Source organism: Anabrus simplex, chromosome 7, assembly GCF_040414725.1.
Source record: "Anabrus simplex isolate iqAnaSimp1 chromosome 7, ASM4041472v1, whole genome shotgun sequence".
In the NCBI taxonomy this organism is placed as follows: Eukaryota; Metazoa; Arthropoda; class Insecta; order Orthoptera; family Tettigoniidae; genus Anabrus; species Anabrus simplex.
In genome coordinates, this window is record NC_090271.1 from 347,323,657 (window position 1) to 347,341,598 (window position 17,942).

The following is a 17,942-nucleotide window of genomic DNA, read 5'->3' on the forward strand; positions in this document are numbered from 1 at the left end:
ATTAAATTGCCTTAAGCAATCATTGTATCGACTAGGTGGAAAATAATGTACTTAATTGTGAATCTATTGAAGTGCGATACAGACCATGAAGCTGATGTTATGTAAATTTTGTGTTCTCAAAATGAACAGGAAATACAGTCAAACATACACTCTTCTAAGTTTCTTTAAGAAAGAACCTAGTAAAAGTAATAAGTCAGCACTGGATGAGATTTCCGAAAAGGATATTGCTGAGGCTGGCTCATCTGGTGAAGTGGAAAGTATTCAAAATGAAAAACCAGAAGTGAAAAACTCTTCTAAACACCGCCTATCAGGCATCAGCAATGGTTGGTTAAAGCAATTTATGTGGTTAGTTGTGAAGGAAAATGGTATGTTATGTTCCACATGTATAAGATGATCATTGAAGAAAATGACAAAGGAAGTGACTTGGGTGACTATACCATGTGCAAGACGTTGAAAGGAGAGTTTAGTTGACCATGAACAAAGCAAGATGCATACCGATTCTTGTTCAAACTTAAGTGAAAGACATGCATTTGAAGAAAGTGGATTTGGGAAAATAGAAAAATCAGTTTCTATTTTAAACAATTTACAGAGAGATGCTTTTCTTGGAACCCTAAGATCAATGTATTGGTTGGCAAAAAATTAACTACCACACACTACATTATGTATGAAAATTGCTCGAACACTGCAAGGCTATGGGATATACATACTTAAAGCATCTTAATATTGGTGATAATGCTAATTATACTTCAGAAAGAATAATGCTGGAGTTACTTGATGTTATAGCTACAGAAATTAGATGTGAAATTCACCAGATTATTTCAGTGTTCTGTGTGATGAACCTACAGATATATCCGTACTGAAGCAACTTACTGTGTACATAAAATATGTCAACCAACTTGAAAAGAGGTTAATGTTAGTTGTGTGTCAACCTGCAACATCATTGATGGTAAAACTGAGACCATAACAAATAAACTAACTGAAACCCTTGAAAATGTAGAGTTAAAAACTTGTAATTTGGTAGGTCTAGTATCTGATGAGTGATGAGACAGCTGTAATGATTGGTAAGCAAGAGGGAGTAGTAACACTGCTAAGAGAAAAAACAAATGGACTCATGGTAAACTGTCACTGCATAAATCACAGATTGGCACTTGCTAGTGCCCAGGCAGCAGCTGAAGTGCCTTATTTATTGAAGTTTAATGATATTTTAAGACAATTTTTTTTTTTTCTTTCAAAATTCCCCAGTCAGATGTCTCATTTAACTGAAACCCAGAATATCATGGGCAGCCTTCAAATTAAACTAAAAACGGCCAGTGATACTAGATGGTTGTCTCATGACTGCTGTACAGTCTCTAAGAAGATCTATGGTGAGTATTGTTGCTGCACTTCAAAGAGAGGCCAATGAAAAGAATAACATTACAGCTGAAGGTTTAAACAAGTGCATGAAAACATACAATTTCTTAGATGCAATTATGATGCTTTCAGATATCTTACCTCTTCTGTCTAGAGCTTGGCAAATGCAATATATTGACTTGACAGAAATTGACCCCATCTTAGAAGTCACAAAACTCAGCGTCTTACAATTGAAAGACACTCCAGGAAATCATTTTCAAAGTCTCAATCACCATCTTGCAAGTGAATGGTCAGACTTCCACAGAACTTATTCAGATGTCAATGTGACCTTCAAGACAACAATTTATGACAAGTACATAGATACTGTTATCCAACATCTAAAACACAGATTTCCAGATATGCCCATTATTTCCTACTTTTCAAGAGTGTTTAATGCAAAAAGTCAAGATCAGAATGAAGCTTCTGAGTTGCTTCTTGATTTCTACTGTGAAGCCCTCCAGTCATAAATTACAATAGCGCTAAACTGGAATGGTCTGTTGCATCAAAAATGTTGCAAGGAGAGTCCTACATCAGTTTAAGACCTAAACAAATAATGATGAAGTTTGCAACAACATGAGAGCTTAAGGAATCTTTTCCAAATTTAGCAAGACTAGCTGCTATTGAACTGTGAGCACAGCTGAATATGAAAGGGGATTTTCGGCTTTGAAGAGAGTTAAAACCCTGTTTGAGGAATCGTATGAGGCAGATCACACTCAACAATTTGATGCTGATTTCACTAGAGGAACCAGACTCAACAGAATTCAGACAACAAACAAACATCTAAAGTATCACGCTAAAAGTAAATTTCAATTTTGGAATGGTAGAAAAAGAGATATCATATTTTGTCTTCTTTGTGATAACAGTAAAATACCGTATTTATGCGAATAATCCCCGCATATTTTTTTTAAAAAAATTTGAGGCATGAAATTGGGCGCAGGTTTTATTTGCGTCAAGGTTGCCAACATGCTCCTGGCCCACCTAGGTTTCGATGCTGAGTGTATGCTTTGTGCAACCATAGATGGAAGAAAACTGTCCCCATATGTCATATTTAAACAGAAAACAATTCACACTTTTACTTCTAAACTGACTTTACATTTTTTTAAATAGTACCGTATTTTACAGAGTAATTTAAATTCAAAATTTCTCCGCGTCACGATAGAACGAGTCTTCAGAACGTACTGAATATCTGGAACATGATCTAATAGGTTGAAAGTCTGTTTCGATTACAATGCGGTTGTGAAAATTCAATATTCAGTGCAGGGGTAGCTTTCTGCACTTTCACTCAGTTCAGTGTGTCTATAGCGAGTTTCATAGTTGAAAATAGAGTGAAATCGTAATTCTTTTGTATTCAGTGTTTTAAGGAATGCCACAATATCACGTAGCAGGCAGTCCGCGGAAAAGCAGAATCCGCTAAAACTGGCGAGGGTTGGCATTTCTGAATTACAAGATGGCTGTTAATTCGAAATCACGTAATTGGAAGTCTGATTTCTGTATTACAAAGACTTTGAATTAACGAGGTTTTACTATATCGCAAAACTAACATCAGATTTTGCCGGTGTGTCTATTTCAAGTGTTTACATTGCACGAAAAGAATTATCCACCACCGGTCGTGTTACTGTCCAGTAAAAAGAGACCACGTGTGAGAAGTGTTTTAGACGTGGAGTGTGACGAACTTGTAAGTAATTTAGGAGAGGATTCTAGTGATGCAAGAGACAACGAATCTTCCCATCTACAGGGAATCGAGCCTATTGCAAGTTCAGATTAATGAAATACCTGTCACGTAAGTAGGCCTACTTTCTCATTTTCATGGAAAATATATTTCATAGCTGTAATAATGTATTTTTATCATCTCAGGCAAAGCAGCTATATCCAAATTTACATGTTCATATTTGCATAAAGACCACGTAGACCTTGCAGAGTGATACGAAATGTTTGTTTATGCCTACGTTACTCTTTCCATGGAAGGAATTTTAGTTCATTTCATTTTTTTGCAAAATGAGCCTTCCTAAAATGAGGCTGCGGCATTATTCGACGGCGGGGATTATTCGGCTAAATACGGTAGTTCAATTTTGCAGTTAATGATTACCTCTCTGATATTATTGTTAATGCCTAAGGGGAATAGATTGAAATTTTATCATTCGTTTTTGAAGTAGTATTCCCCCACTCGGCCACTTATTCCTGCCATCCGGCTGACAAAAATCTCTGAGGAGAACACTGCTAATGAAGCTAATAAACCACGAATCCTCCTTGCACTATGATTGAATCTCACCATGTTGTACTCTTTTTCATGTAAGTATCCATTACACAACACTGTTCAACTACCTCTCAACAGTGGAAGCACCTCCCAGATTGACCATACTCTGTACTATAAAAAATAGGTGAAAAAACAGGCCAGAATGAAACACATACTTAAAGACAGAATTAATAATGATGGCTGTTGACATATGTCAACAATTTCATATTTAAAAAAAAAGGATTACATATAGGGATTCATTAACACCATTTACAATGCAAAAAAACAGAATAAATTATAAATAACTTTAACACTGCAATACCTTAGTTTCTGGATCAGCATTTTTGCACAGTTCTTTGGCTTCGGCATCCGAAAGTCCTGTTTTGTCTCCCATTTCTTAGACCTATAACAGAAAAGGCCACTGATATATGATATTTTGCACTTTTCACAACACAGTCATGCTGAACTTTCAAGATCTAGGCTACAATGTGAGTGTTTACCTCAAAATGAAATTCTGCACAAATAGGTGCAATTTTGTGAGAACTATAAAACTGAAAATCCATACATAAGAAATTGTTTGTTCACGCAATAATTAGGTCATAAAAATTAAAGTAGATTCCTAATTTTCCATTTTAATTGCCTTTATTTGGTTCTAAGTTGATGTTCCCAATTTCCAAAAAGATACTCTACATAGCTAATAATATAAATAATGTTATTTGCTTTATGTTCCACTAACTACTTTTAAGGTTCTCAGAGATGCCGAGGTGCCGGAATTTAGTCCCGCAGGAGTTCTTTTAACGTACCAGTAAATCAGCCGACATGAGGCTGACGTATTTGAGGACCTACTGAACACAGCTTGACAGCTACAATTTGATAGTGTGCACATAACACTCAAGTGAGATACGTAAAAGCTTCCGGACATAGGAAAAGAACAGCACCGTGTGGCTTCCATAAAGCATGAAAATACTGCAAAATGTTATTGACACGGTTCAACAGGTCCGACTAATATCAGTGGAAAATCTACAACATCAAACTTTCTCCTACAACTGAGCAAAGAGGAGTTGCCTCAGAAAACGGATCTCAGTTGTGATTGTAAAAGAGCTATCAGCTGCTTCTTCGACAAAAGGTCTACAAATGAAAAACACCCTAAATTCTTCTAAAGAAGATCCGCCATAATTATCTCCCAATCAAGAACTTACGCTGATCGTTTGTGCCAATATCCCGTTGACCCAGTATGATGTTATTCAAAATCAATCAAAATCTAATGTATACCCATCTTACTGCAAAGTTAGAGAGACTAAAAGGCTGTGTTAACCATCTGACATACTGGTAAATGATATTTTGGCCAAAGTGCCTGTAAAACCACTTGTTGATCACACTGTATCATGTACTGTAATGTAAAATCTAAGAAGAGGTCTTTCAAACAAAGGGATTCTGATGCTGATTTGACCATATTAATAAAATGAGGCTGTGAAGGTGTCAATAATGACAGTTTGTTCAGTATTTCAATGGTCACAATACAAATTTATTTTACTAGCGGCAATAGAACGATCACCATCCTCGGCAAGATGATATTGTCATCCCATGAAATAGGAGATGAAGTAATGAAAACTGAAGAACAAATAGTTGAACTTTCTCGTACAACTGTATTTATTGGTGACAAGAACTTTCTTGTCAAGTCCAAAATTACCTTTTGCATGAAATAGAGAAAAGTCAGCAATGCTGTCTCGGGTTGTCTTTCCTCTCAAACTTATTTGCGTGGTGCAACTTGCAAACAGTTAACCGAGTGAAGGTATCTTGTAACCAACGGAGTGGAGTAGCAATGTTCAATCAATCACTACTGATCTGCATTTAGGGCAGTCGCCCAGGTGGCAGATTCCTTATCTGTTGTTTTCCTAGCCTTTTCTTAAATGATTGCAAAGAAATTGGGAATTTATTGAACATCTCCCTTAGTAAGTTATTCCAATCCCTAACTCCCCTTCCTATAAACGAATATTTGCCCCAATTTGTTCTCTTGAATTCCAACTTTTTCTTCATATTGTGATCTTTCCTATTTTTAAAGACACCACTCAAACTTATTCGTCTACTGATGTCATTCCACGCTATCTCTCCACTGACAGCTTGGAACATACCACTTACTTGAGCAGCTCGTCTCCTTTCTCCCAAACTTTGCATCATTTTTGTAACGCTACTCTCCTGTCGGAAATCACCCAGAACATCTCAGGCTGCTTTTCTTTGGATTTTTTCCAGTTCTTGAATCAAGTAATCCTGGTGAGGGTGCTATACACTGGAACCATTCTTTATTTGGGGTCTTATCACAGATTTATATGCCTTCTCTTTTACATCCTAACTACAACCCCTAAATACCCTCATAACCATGTGGAGAGATCTGTACCCTTTATTTACAATCATATTTATGTAATTAACCCAATGTAGATCTTTCCTTATATTAACACCTAGATACTTACGTGATCCCAAAAGGAACTCTCACCCCATCAACGCAGTAATAAAAACTGAGAAGACCTTTCCTATTAGTGAAACTCACAACCTGACTTTTAACCCTGTTTATTATCACCCATTGCCTACTGTACATCTCACATTATCGACGTCATTTTGCAGTTGCTCATAATCTTGTAACTTATTTATTACTCTGTACAGAATAACATCACTGCAAAAAGCCTTATCTCTGATTCCATTTCTTTACACATATATTGATTTATATAAGAAACAAAGGTCCAATAATAATGCCTTGAGGAATTCCCCTCTTAATTATTACAGGGTCAGATAAAGCTTCTCCTACTCATTCTCTGAGTTCTATTTTCTAGAAATATAGCCACCCATTCAGTCGCCCTTTTTTTCTAGTCCAAAAGCACTAATTTTTGCCAGTAGTCTCTCATGATCTACCCTATCAAATGCCTTAGATATGTCAATCGCTGTACAGTCCTTTTGACCTCCTGAATCCCGGATATCTGCTATAACTTGCTGGAATCCTACAAGCTGAGCTTCAGTGGAATAACCTTACCTAAACCCAAACTGTCTTCTGTCAAACCAGTTATTAATTTTGCAAACATGTCTAATATAATCAGAACGGATGCCTTCCCAAAGGTTTCATGCAATGCATGTCAAACTGACTGGCTTGTAATTTCCAGCTTTATGTCTATCATCCTTTCCTTTATACACAGGGGCTACTATAGCAACTCTCCATTCATATGGTATAGCTCCTTCATGAAAATAATAATCAAGTACTTCAGATATGGTACTATATCCCAACCCATTGTCTTTAGTATATCCCACGAAACCTTATCAATTCCAGCTGCTTTTCAAATTTTCAACTTTTGTATCTTACTGTATATGTCATTGTTGTCATAGGTAATACTTCTTTAGTATTAGTCACCTCCTCTATCTGGACATTATCTTTGTAACCAACAATCTTTACATACTGATGACTGAATACTTCTGCCTTTTGAAGATCCTCGCATACACACTCCCCTTGTTCATTAATGATTCCTCCAGAGTCCTTTTTGGAACCTGTTTCTGCCTTAAAGAACCTATACGTACCATTCCATTTTTCACTAAAATTAGTATGGCCACCAATTATGCTTGCCATCGTGTTATCCTTAGCTGACTTCTTTGTTAGATTCAATTTCCTAGTAAGTTCCTTCAATTTCTCCTTACTTCCACAGCCATTTCCAAGTCTATTTCTTTCCAACCCGCACCTCCTTCTTAGTCTCTTTACTTCTCTGTTCCAATATAGTGGATCTTTACCATTCCTTACCACCTTTAAAGGTACAAGCCTATTTTCACATTCCTCAACAATTGCTTTAAACCCATCCCAGAGTCTGTTTACATTTTTATTTACCGTTTTCCACCGATCAACAGTTACTTCACTTTACAAAGGTGAAAAATGAGAGTATCCTCCTAATTCAATACAATAAATATTCCGTCATTAGACGGAGTAAACAAATTCAAACATGTTTCGGCTCGTTTGAGCTATCTTCAGTGAAAAATGAGGGGAGTTTGAAATAATTTACATAATATAAGTTGAAAAAATGCTAAAAAAACATAATGAAGGAGCAAATGAAAAAACAAACAAAAGAGAGCCTAGACGGAAACAAAATTAGCACAAATATACAATGTTTACATCAATATGCGGAGCAAAAAACAACTCACTGCGACAAAATTCAGCGAAAAGGTGTTAATTTAAAATAATAATTGAAACTAAAAACTGTGTTAACCTAAGAAAACAAAGGAATGAAAAAACAAATGATGCAGATGGAAATGAACAATAGTAGCACATGGTGAGGTTGTGGACCTCATAGTTTACAAAATATTGTTTAGTAACAATAACAAAACAGGTTGAAATCACTGTCGAAAATCATCTTTGTAGAAACCCATCACATTAAATTGGTCAGGAGGGGAGCGGGAGCAAACATTTTTGAGAAACCAAGCCTGATATAATGTGCAGGCGAAAAGCCTGTGACAAGGAAAAAGCACCAATGAAATTTAAAGCTTTAGAAACAGCAGCATTCTCAATATCTTCTCAATCTAGCGGTCCCTTTCTTGATTATTGTTCCATAATGTTGGCTGGTGTCTTGCCTTATTATAAAGGGTCGGAAGGGCCGCGATATAAAATTGAGAAGCCGTGTTAGGTAGAAGACAGATGTATAGTAAACTGTAAGTGATCTAGTGGAAACCGTCAATGAAGTTCTAATCTGTAATGGAAAAATGTGGTTGTGTGAGAAACGTGGGGTGATAAGTAAAAAGTGTAGAATGGGTGTGAAGAAAGCTTAAACTTACGGTGTTTAGCAGGTGGTTGTCCTCTCAAATTAGCGGTCTCGTTCGCGTGATCGAGTCTATTGTTGGTTCGACTGTGTTTGCTAGGATGGAAGGAGCGGAGGGGGAAGGGGTGGTCCAAGGCTGGTGTGAGGAGGGGGGAGTGGTGGTGAGTTGGAGAGATGGAGGTGGGGTTTGTTTGTGTTATGGAAATTCTGACAAATATATGGAATGAATGTTTCAAGTAGAATGTTCTTTTTCTCACTGACTTCATTTAAATTGTGAGGGGTTCACAAACTGATCTAAATCGATGTGGATGCTCTCGAGAATGTTGAGCAAGGTGCCTTTTTGCTCATAATGCAAGATCTTGAGGTCTTTATCTATTGAAGTGTATTCGTGGCTGGATGCTTTATGATGTTCACTGACAGCTGAGAAACGATTATATTTGAGAGCGTTGCGATGTTCGGCGTATCTTATGACAAAATTGCGACCTGTTTGTCCAATATAGCTGGAATTACAGGATTGGCATTTTAATTTGTAAACTCCAGAGTTCAAATATTTGTTGTTAATGTTGTTATAGTTATTGTTGACAGTGTGTGGATTGAAAATGAGTTTGGAGTTGGTGTGGGAGGTTCTATAAGCTATTTTGATGTTGTGTTCCTTAAAAATATTAGAAATTTGGTAAATGTTACTATTATTGAAAGTGAATGTGGAAAAAGTTTCTATTACTACTGCTTCTACTACTTCTTCTGCTACTATTGTTCATTTCCATCTGCATCATTTGTTTTTTCATTCCTTTGTTTTCTTAGGTTAACACAGTTTTTAGTTTCAATTATTATTTTAAATTAACACCTTTTCGCTGAATTTTGTCGCAGTGAGTTGTTTTTTGCTCCGCATATTGATGTAAACATTGTATATTTGTGCTAATTTTGTTTCCGTCTAGGCTCTCTTTTGTTTGTTTTTTCATTTGCTCCTTCATTATGTTTTTTAGCATTTTTTCAACTTATATTATGTAAATTATTTCAAACTCCCCTCATTTTTCACTGAAGATGGCTCAAACGAGCCGAAACATGTTTGAATTTGTTTACTCCGTCTAATAACGGAATATTTATTGTATTGAATTAGGAGGATACTCTCATTTTTCACCTTTGTAAAGTAAAAACCGTCAATACGGAATGATCCAATATCTTGTAACAACAGTTACTTTTTAAAAACTCCCTCATGCCTGTTTTATCAGCCATATGGTACTGCCTAATAGTCCTAATTTTAATACCTTCCTTTTTTCACATTTATTTTTAACTACCACAAAAACAGCTTCATGATCACTAATACCATCTATTACTTTGGTTTCTCTAAAGAGCTCATCTGGTTTTACCAGCATCACATCAAGAATATTCTTCCCTCTAGTTGGTTCCATCACTTTCTGAATCAGATGTCCTTCTCATATTAACTTATTTGCCATTTCTTGGTCATGCTTCCTGCCGTTTGCATTACCTTCCCAATTTACATTTGGTAAACTGAGATCGTCCGCCTCTGTGGTGTAGTGGTTAGTGTGATTAGCTGCCACCCCCAGAGGCCCAGGTTCGATTCCCGGCTCTGTACGAAATTTGAAATGTGGTACGAGGTCTGGAACGGGATCCACTCAGCCTCGGGAGGTCAACTGAGTAGAGGTGGGTTCGATTCCCACCTCAGCCATCCTGGAAGTCGTTTTCTGTGGTTTCCCACTTCTCCTCCAGGCAAATGCCGCAAGGGTACCTAACTTTAGGCCACGGCCGCTTCCTTCCCTCTTCCTTGCCTATCCTTTCCACTCTTCCCATCCCCCACCAAGCCCCCTGTTCAGCATAGCAGGTGAGGCCGCCTGGGCGAGGTACTGGTCATCCTCCCCAGTTGTATCCCCAACCCAATATCTCACGCTCCAGGACACTGCCCTTGAGGCGTTAGAGGTGGGATCCCTCGCTGAGTCCGAGGGAAAAGCTAACCCTGGAGGGTAAGCAGATTAAGAAAGAAATTGAGATCACCCGCAACAATCACGTTCCTTTCCTTATAGTTTCCCACATAGCTGATTATCTTATCAAATAATTCTGAATCAGTATCAGCGCTACCCTTTCCCGGTCTGTACACTCCAAAGACATCAAGTTGCCTATTATCTTTAGAGATGAGCGTTACACCTAGAATTTCATGTATGTCATCTTTAACTTTTTCGTAGCTTACAAATTCTTCTTTCACCAGAATGAATACTCGTCCTCCTACCATTCCCATCCTATCTCTACGATACACACTCCAGTTCCATGAGAACATTTCTGCATCCATTATATCATTTCTCAGACATGATTCAACTCCTATTACAATATCTGGTAAGTATCTATCTATTAAATTACTTAATTCTATTTAACTTCCATTCTATGTTATTTATGCAAATAATTAAAATTGGATAAGTGGCAGCTTTTCCAAGAGGAATGAGAGCAGAACACAGGCTACATACAGTGAGGGTGATCATATTCCACTGGTGTAGGGATGTCAGTTCTCCTTGTTTACCTAAAACAATTCCATAAGAACAGTCTTGAGGCCAGCAAAGCCACTACCAGTAGCAATATGCAGACATATGCCAAGGAAAGTGATGACAAAATGAAAATCAATGGCTACTTGATAAAATTCAACAGATCATAAGCAACAATTTGTTATTGTGGAAAATGTGACATTTCAAGAATTCATGAAGTCCCTTAATCTTAGACACTTGTTGCCAGGTCACAAGGTGCTGTCAGAGTAAATATGAGACATTTTTTACAACTTTGTTCATAAATTACAAACTACAACAGTGACCATTATGCAAATAATCATAATAAATTGTGACTGGTGTTACAAAAAACAATGGAAACAACAAATTACTATATATTCATTAACTTTTGAAAAATAACTATAAATGTATGCCTCATTTTTAACCCACAAAAGGGGAAATTCTGAGACAACCCAGGGAAAAGGTGAGACAGTATCGTAGTAGACTGTAAAATCATGTCGGGGAGTTAATAGGGTAATTGTGAGACAGTTTAGGGTCAAAGGAAGACAGAAAAAAATCTGGCTATGATAGTTTGCAACTCTTTCTTCAGTTTTATTATAGGAACAAAATGGCCATGTTTCGATAACACAAAATTTAGGCTTGAGATATATTTTTATACATTTTCCTGACAAAAATTATGTAGTATAGATTGTTGACATTATACCATCTAATGAAATGGTACCTGAGCTTTATGTCTGAATTTATGTTACATTGTAATCAGAATGGTGAAAAAATTAGACATTTCACTTGGTTAAAAATGGGTTAACAGAAACTGTAGTTCTAGTTTTTTTTTTCAAAAACATCAACTGTTTCCAGGAATGCAAAGGTAATGCCTCTATCTTTCCCTGCTTTTATTGGAACAGGCAATTTTGACTTTTCCACAACGGATATGTCATTTTCGTTAAGCCTAACGCAGTTTTGTTATTGTCCACACAATTGAGACACATAATGTGCATGTCTCCACCTTACAGAACTTTCTGAACAGTGGCAACATGTTTATATTGAAAGGATGCCGCTTTCCACAACTTTCAAAAAGTATAAGTAAAAAGTCACCCGGGTTTACTTCATCTGCTAGGGTCCTTTCCACAGTACCTGTGTCTAGTAGACTAACTTCATCAAGACTGCCACCGCTACCTTGCCATTCTTTGTCTTTGCTTGAAGCTGAGTCGGAAGAATCAACTTTTCTATTCTTCTTATGAACTGGTTTCTGTTTTTCTCTCGCAAGCTGACAATACTCTTCAGATGTTATCACCTTTGCTGTTGGGTCTACTTTTTCGCTTGATCATGGTTTTGTCAGTGCGTTTGATTTTTGAAAGTAGGATAAGTATTTAGGTACAGAAACAAGTGTAACAAGTGTCTCATTTTCCCCTTAGAAGTGTCTCACTTTTACCCTCATAATGTCTCATATTTACCCCTGTTCTTAAAAATGAATTTTCTTCTCAAATCAAAAACATAAAATTGTGTTTTCAAGCTGAAAAAGAGGATTCTCCCTTACCCTACCAAATAAAAGCACAAACACTTTCCTGGATTTTGGGACTGAGCCAGAGTAACAAAATACAAAGTGCAACGGCTGAAATTTTTTTAGTTAGAAAAGACACCAGTCAGGAAAAACTTGTCTACTGGTAGACATATAGTTCAGAGACTTTTCAATTATTTTATCATAATGGATACAAGACTAATATAAAACATCATTCATGCAAAGTGTTGAGATCATTAATCAGAGCAGAGAAATTTGAGTGTCATTTTTTCCTTTTTTTTTTTGGTCTCATAATTACCCTGACTGACCCTAAATAAAAATGTACTTCATTATGAACTACAAATATTTTAATTACTTCTTCCATTTTTCACCATAGGAAATGCTGGAAGGAACTTACTCTTCAGTGAAAGAAGTGTTGGGCGAGGACCTGCAAGAACAAAATCTGTTGCATTAACAACATATATATGGGGGTCAAACACACAAGACCCACATGCATACCATGCCTTGTAAAATTTACCTAAGAGTACCATCTTAACTTTATTAGAGTACTTAAAGATACTAATCAAATGTTTGTTTTGTCAATTTTCTTATTCACACAAGACCATTCTGGAGTAATTTCATAACTAACACATCTGTTGAATTTAGGAGTTTAATAGCACTGTCAGCTTCATTTCTATAAACATCATTTATACTATATACCGGTAATCATAAAAACCTGCACACAAAATCACAGTCATGTTTCTTCAGTTTTTCACATTTTTCGGGAACACTTGCCGTTATCACAGAAGTAGCAGCTCCAGGATATACACTACATTGAAAAAAAAAAAAAAACAATTAAATGGCGTATGGCTTTCAGTGCCAGAAGTGTCCGAGGACAAGTTCGGCTCACCAGATGCAGGTCTTTCGATTTGACGCCAGTAGGCGACCTGCGCGTCGTGATGAGGATGAAGACGACACATACACCCAGCCCCCTAGCCAGCGGAATTAACCAATTATGGTTAAAATTCCCTACCCTGCCGGGAATTGAGCCCGGGACACTTGTGACCAAAGGCCAGCACGCTAACCATTTAGCCATGGAGCCGGACAAACTACCTCGAATTGTCCCAACACTACTTCTCTGCTTAATTTTTCACGGTAAGTCCTCTTCTGTGATTGTCACTATAAATATGCACTGAAGGCTCTAATTGTTTCTTCTTCATTAAACTACTCGTATTTTCACAAGTTCTATTGGGAACTACATCACTACCACTAAAATTATCATCTCTGCTGTCTAACGCACTGAATCGACGTCGAAGTAACATTATTGCAAGGGACATCAATTGCAGAATTGATAAACCGATTCAAAAGTCAAAACTGATCCTTGAGATGCTACCGGAGGAGAGTTTCAACCTAATAAATAAGAAAGAAGAAAAAACATACTTTACAGTCAATGGTTCAAGTATTACTCCGCAATTTCTAGGGATACATGGACTCCCTAGTGCTGAATCGGTACACCTCGGTTATCTTCGAGATTCATATTGGCAACCTTTGAAACACAAACTATGAATTGCTTATGCATTGCTGTAAGACATTTGGCGTACACTTTACGTACTAGTACTGTTGTTTACACAGCAAAGCCAAACTATAGAATTCATGCTAGGAACAAGATTCCCATCGAGAAATGTTATATAATGTTGTATAGTGTGTATGTGACACAGTTGTTGGCTTAAGATAATAAAGGTTTCGAAAATTCATATTGATCGATCATATTAGCAATTCAGATTTAATTTCCATTCAGATGGCAATATTACTGGAACCAGGAGAGCTCCCTCCCTACTCCTTACCCTTATAACACCAAATATCATTAAAAGTTGCACGAGTAATACTATAGGCTAGACCGTATCTTGTACAAAGGATCTGCAATAACCATACAGAAGCAGGAAGTTCTCTGGAACTCGGGTGCAGTCCCGATAAGGAAACATATACTAGTTGCGACCGACATTACAATTATGAAATCCATACCCAATAAGTAGGCCTATATGGACAGGGAGAAAAATGAAGAAGATTGAAAATTGAAAAACTACAGACAAGGGGAGCACTTACATTAGCAGAACACCTAATACAAGAAAGGCATCTGAACGAAAGGCATCTGAACGAAGCAACGCAAACTGCTACAGATCTGATAAGGGAGGCAATTATACCAGCAAAGGAGAGAAAATCAAACCATGGTTCGACGGCAAATGTTACAACAAAAGAAAAGAAACCCTAAGGTTTTTACATTGAGGCAAGGGCCAGGGACTCGGAAAGATAGCTACAAGCCACACACTGGAGAGACTATAAGAAACTCTTGGCATTGAAGAAATCCCACTACTTGGAAACAGAGGCAAAATGATTAGCGGAAGAAGCAAAATTGGACCCTTCCTGCCACTCAGAAGGAAAACTGCTGTAAGACCAAAGGAAATCCCAATGGACAGATGGTAGAAACACTGTAAAAAGGTATTGAACCAGGAGAACGAAACATGTGCATTCAAAATGGATGAAAGGCCCTCAATACAACAATCGGTACAAATAATGCAAATAGCACCCACAGAAATCGCAGAGACGATAAGTCAAAAAACAAAAAGGCTTCAGGTCCACACCATATACACATGGAACACCTAAAACAGTAACAAGAGATAATGATACCGGTGTGGACAAAATGCCTCAGATCTCGAACAATACCAGAGTGCTGGAGAAAATCATCCATCAGAATACTATACAAAGGAAATGGGATACAGGCGAACCAAACTCAAACAGGGGAATCGCACTGGAAAATAATATCTTCAAGATATACTCAAAAATACTAGCATCAAAACTGGAGACTTTAGCTAATATTCCTGAGTGCCAGTTTTGTTTTGTACATGGTAGAAACACAATACAAGCCATCAAATACTTAATGGAGGAAATAGAAGAAGCTCTGAGGCACCCAAACATAAAATACTTTGCTGTCTTTATTGACTACACGAAAGCATTCGATTCACTACACAGAGAAATATTGATTACAAAGATAAAAGACATGATTGGATTAACACGTCCACTTGTTAGAGCAATAGAAAACATCTTATCAGTTAATTTTGTGCAGATTGAGGACACAGTCGATGTATCTGGGTTTTTCGAACAAACAAATGGAGTCCCGCAGGGGGATCGAATGAGCCCTCTAGTGTTTAACATCACTACAGCCTGTATTACAGACATCCTTCAGGGCACAACGGATACAAAACTTATCTTATACGCAGATGACATGGTGATCGGGTCACAAAATAGAAAAGACCTACAAAGTGCTTTAATACAGTTGAAGAAGTGGGTGAAGAAAAATTGCCTGACAATAAATTTGGATAAGATAGTCCAAATGACATTTCAAAAGGGAGGAAAAATCTCAGGTAGAGACTCTCTTACCCTCAATGGAGAACCACTGAAAATCATCAACCACTTTAGATATCTTGGAATTACCCTGCAAACTACTACAATGTCATTTTAGATATCTTGGAATTACCCTGCAAACTACTACAATGTCCAAGAAAGAACCGCAGCAGCTACAAGAACAATCTCAGCCATAAAGAACTTGCCATTACTGTCCTTTGCTACAGCTGTGAGACTTTTTAACACCACCATATCCCCTATACTATCTTATGGATTAGAACTCATCTGGGAACGTCTTAAATTTAGGGACTTCGAAAAAATAGAAGGCGTCAAAGCACACTTCGTTAAGAATGCACTGAGAGTGGGAAAATCAGCACATACAAGAATGGTTTACGTACTAACCAAGGGGACCTTCTATGTTGAGGACCTGAGGAACCAATTGTTCCTGTGATCTACTGAACAATATGCAAAACATCTGGCGTATGGCTTTTAGTGCCAGGAGACAGGTTCGGTTCGCCAGGTGCAGGTCTTTTGATTTGACGCCCGTAGGCGACCTGAGGATGAAATAATGATGATGAAGACAACAATTACACCCAGCCTCCGTGCCAGGGAAATTAACCAATTATGGTTAAAATTCCCGAACATGCCGGGAATCGAACCCGGGACCCTTGTTACCAAAGGCCAGCACGCTAACCATTTAGCCATGGAGCCGGGCATAGCCTGCAATACATTCTTATTATAATCTCGTAAATCTGGACACACAGAGTTGTCTTTAACAATCGGGCTTTGACTTTTTCTAGAGTGTGTAGGTCATTCTTTGTTAGCTTATCCCAAATGATTTCCAGTCCATATGTCCATATATCCAGTCCATATATCAAGACTGGTTTATGAACTCGCAAAGGAGCCTTTTTTAATTGAAGATTTGAGATTCAAGCTTGCTCTACCTTATACAGTCCAATGGAAGAAACTCTTGGATGAAAGAGGGCCAAAAGGAATGATATTTGTCCTGAATTCTATTCGACTGAAGCAATGACGAATAGAACATGGGCCAATACAAACCAGGATCTCCGACATTTTATCAAATCTATGGCAATTCATGGATACCACTATAAACTCTGCAAAACTAGGATCTTTCATGAACCGGACGATAGTTGTGTGTGTGCACTGTGTAATTTGACTTGTACTCGTTACCATGTTGTGGGATGCTCTAAGAGAAATGGCCTATGGTAGACTTATGTTTAAATGACATGTAATTGCTTTATATACACAAATTGTGTGCTCTATTAAATTATTATTATAATCTCGTAGCAACATAACCTCATTTCGTTTCTGTTGTACTTGCTTCAACATACTAGGAACTTCCTTCATTGATTACGTTCATCTAGTTCACTTTCCAAGTTAACAAGTCTATCTTAATAATTTGACACTGTCTTCCTTACCAGCATGCAAGGTTCTGTTCTGTTCGTGAAGTTTTCTGAGTACGAAGTATAGTACTTGAAGATTGAGGGAAGTAGACCATGCAGCGGACTCACAAAATAGGTTCAAAGCACTTGAAGTAGTTCAGGAAAAGACGTATCACCTAGACAACTGAGAGTGAGGAATACGTATACAAGACTAGGAGATATAGGAAAAGCACAGGGACACAAGGTATACTAATCTTCACGCTAGAGTGGCCGTCTCAGCGACTTCTACAAAACATACACACCGGGCCAACATATAAGGGATAAGCAGGAGAGGGCAGTGGAACGACGGAGGGGTGGATATATGTGAGAGTGTAGGACTTTGGACAGATGGAAAGAAATATCTGAGCAACGTATATGGGGGATGCAGAGAGTAGTGATGAGCGATACCGTGATTTGTGAGTCACAGCGTGATTTGATATCGTGATTTTCTGATAGCAGTGATTTTTAGTCGTGACGTGATCACAATCACCGCATCGTCCGTGCTGCTTGTTATTTGTAGCTTGTGATCAAGAGAATGCCTTGTTATTGTGACTAGGCTATCTCTGTGTAAACATTTATAAGAAAATCAGCCACCTAAGGTTTTGCATTTAATAAACAGCCTACATTTTGGTTGCATTACAGACACGGTCGTTGCCAATTTACTTCTAGGCGTACAAACATAATCATTTTATTATT

General features: G+C 37.6%; 1 protein-coding gene across 3 annotated transcripts in view; it reads right to left on the bottom strand.

Annotated features, from left to right (window-relative positions):
* The window catches only part of Glo1 (Glyoxalase 1), a 318,389-nt gene extending 300,826 nt beyond the window's left edge, over positions 1-17,563 (bottom strand). The window contains exons 1-3 of one of the 3 annotated variants that reach the window (XM_068228549.1): positions 17,244-17,563; positions 12,824-12,853; positions 3,945-4,025 (exon numbers count right to left, since the gene is read on the bottom strand). In XM_068228549.1, the coding sequence (XP_068084650.1) occupies positions 3,945-4,016 (72 nt within the window). In that variant the 5' untranslated portion in view covers positions 4,017-4,025; positions 12,824-12,853; positions 17,244-17,563. The remainder of the gene's footprint in view (positions 1-3,944; positions 4,026-12,823; positions 12,854-17,243) is intronic. The other 2 variants (XM_068228551.1, XM_068228548.1) reach the window with 2 other exon arrangements.
* Between the last annotated feature and the right edge of the window lie 379 nt (positions 17,564-17,942).